The sequence below is a fragment of the Trypanosoma conorhini genome, assembly GCF_003719485.1.
Source record: "Trypanosoma conorhini strain 025E chromosome Unknown Tco_14.4_contig_00727, whole genome shotgun sequence".
Taxonomy (NCBI): Eukaryota; Euglenozoa; class Kinetoplastea; order Trypanosomatida; family Trypanosomatidae; genus Trypanosoma; species Trypanosoma conorhini.
The window spans coordinates 658-3,272 of NW_021704806.1; the positions used below are offsets into that span (position 1 = coordinate 658).

At 60.3% G+C, this 2,615-nt stretch overlaps 1 protein-coding gene across 1 annotated transcript, besides 1 other annotated feature; it reads left to right on the forward strand.

The window, feature by feature from the left end:
• Positions 1-491: 491 nt before the first annotated feature.
• Positions 492-518: a microsatellite.
• Positions 519-603: 85 nt separating this feature from the next.
• Tco025E_08221 (putative membrane-bound acid phosphatase 2) lies at positions 604-2,139 on the forward strand (the record flags this gene model as incomplete). Its single annotated transcript, XM_029375076.1, has 1 exon — positions 604-2,139. The coding sequence occupies one exon, from the start codon at positions 604-606 to the stop codon at positions 2,137-2,139; it is 1,536 nt and encodes a 511-aa protein (XP_029224850.1).
• Between the last annotated feature and the right edge of the window lie 476 nt (positions 2,140-2,615).

A 2,615-nucleotide genomic window follows, 5' to 3' on the forward strand; every position in this document is an offset into this window, starting at 1 on the left:
GTGTGTAATTCAAGGTGCTCGCGCCATGGCGCGGGGCTGCAAAGTGGGAATGCGGTCCCTGCGCGCACAGCTACACGCATTTACTTTATTTTTTGTTTTCACGTTGGATTGGTTTAGCCTGATTGGTTTCTTTGGGCGTTGACCTTGGCGGGCTGCGCCTCGCTGGGTCTGGTTGGGAAAGTGGGCGCCCATTTACCCGGGCCGCCGTCAACTTCCCCACCCGCCCCCTTCTTGGTAAGAATAAGACGGAAATTTAATTAGAAAGACGGAAGAAAAGCCCTAACGCACATGAGGCACGCAAAGTGTTCTATAAGCCGAGTGTGCGGGCAGAGGAGGGACTGTTGGGAATTTGTAAGAAATGGGGAATACGGATTTAATTGCCAGGGGGTGAACCTTTTCGGCCGCGGCCCAGCAGCTAGCCGCCGCGTTGCCTTTGCCGCGCTGTTGCGCACGCTGCCGTGCGGCGTCGCTCACCTTTGCTTGTTTGGCTCCTCTCTCTCTCTCTCTCTCTCTCTCTCCTGCGCGTGTAGTTTCGGTGACTTGCTCAGGGTGCGATCGGCGCCCAGGCGGACTTCCTATTCGTGTTCTTTGAAGGAGGGGCAAATGACGGCAGGAGGGGCGTGTCGCTGGGCCTGCTGCGTGGCGGTGTGGTTGGCGGCGTTGCTGCTGGTGCACGTCGGCGGCGGCAACGCTGCGGTGACGCTGCGCCTCGTGCAGGTGGTGCACCGCCACGGGTCGCGGGCGGCCGTCGTGAAGTACAACCAAACGCAGATCTGTGGCGACGTCCCGTGCGGGCAACTGAACGAGGCCGGGCGGAAAATGCTGACGAACGCCGGGAAGTTCCTGCGGGAGCGGTACAACGTCAAGGGCGCGAAGCCCTTCTTCCCCTCGGAGAGCTACGACCTCGAGGTGTCCTACAGCCGCTCCACCGACGTGCCGCGCACACTCCAAAGCGCCGATGCCTTCTTGTACGGCCTCTTCCCCAACAGGACTGCGGCCTTCCCCGCGATTCACACCGTCGCCGAGGCCTCCGACCGTATCCTGAGGAGCGATGCTATTCCATACGCGCGTGTCTTTTATTATCTGGACGACGCCTGGAAGCGCGAGGTGGGCAGCCCGAAGATCAACGAACTCATCGATTCCCCCACTCTGCAGGCCGTTGCCAGAGAGGCGCTCAGTGAGGGGTACTGCGCGGACCCGGCGAAGCTGAACTCGTGTGCGTACAGTCTGTTCGACATCGGCACCTCCCTGGAAGCCGTCGGGCGGATTGATGAATTCCCCAAATTGAAGGAAAACCTGGAGAAGCTGCGCTCGTATGCGGGGTTCTACTTTCGTGCCCAATTTGGGTACAACACATCGGACGAGGTGAAGGTGAAGATGGGCAGCAGCGGCCAGCCTCTGATGCAGCAGTTCCTGGCGAACGCTCAGCTGCACATGCAGGGCAAGTCCACCTACAAGCTGTACCACTACAGCGCCCACGACACAACCCTCATTCCGCTGGCAGCGACCCTCGCCGATGACGGCCTCGACGCTGTGATGCCGCCCTACGCCCAGCTGTACGCCTTCGAGCTGTTGTACGATGATGCGGCCAATGCCTACAGCGTGCGGGTGGTGCGGGGCTCTCCTGGACAGACGCCCGCTACGAATTACGCCTTCAGCTTGGATGGGTTCAAACTGAGGTGCATGGGGAGCGACGGCAGGGTTTACGTGGCCAAAGACAACACCTGTCCCTACTACGACCTACAGCGTTTCGTGGAGTCGAGCAAGCCGACGTCCCCCGAGGGCCTGTGCTACCTCAGCGATCATTACAGGGACTTGCTAAGCTGCCCGGCGCAGGCGGGCGCGACCCCCAACAAACACTGCCGGGACTACCGGTTGGCGTGCCCTGCATTTGCGTGCGGCTCCGGACACACGCTGGATCCGGTCGCAGTGCAGTGCGTGTGCAGCTCCGCGTCCTGCATGGAACGGAGTGCCGTCGGGGGCCAGGGAGCGAGCGAGAAGAGAGTGAGCGCAGGTGCGACCGCCGGCATTGCGATTGCCTGCTTTGCCGTTGGCGCGATCCTCGTTGCCTGCGTGGCCGTGGTGGTGGTGTCGCGCAGGAAGAACAAGTACGCGGTGGGGCAAGACCAATCTGCATAGCGTTTCCCCCTTCCCTGTGTGTAGCTGTGTGTAATTCAAGGTGCTCGCGCCATGGCGCGGGGCTGCAAAGTGGGAATGCGGTCCCTGCGCGCACAGCTACACGCATTTACTTTATTTTTTGTTTTCACGTTGGATTGGTTTAGCCTGATTGGTTTCTTTGGGCGTTGACCTTGGCGGGCTGCGCCTCGCTGGGTCTGGTTGGGAAAGTGGGCGCCCATTTACCCGGGCCGCCGTCAACTTCCCCACCCGCCCCCTTCTTGGTAAGAATAAGACGGAAATTTAATTAGAAAGACGGAAGAAAAGCCCTAACGCACATGAGGCACGCAAAGTGTTCTATAAGCCGAGTGTGCGGGCAGAGGAGGGACTGTTGGGAATTTGTAAGAAATGGGGAATACGGATTTAATTGCCAGGGGGTGAACCTTTTCGGCCGCGGCCCAGCAGCTAGCCGCCGCGTTGCCTTTGCCGCGCTGTTGCGC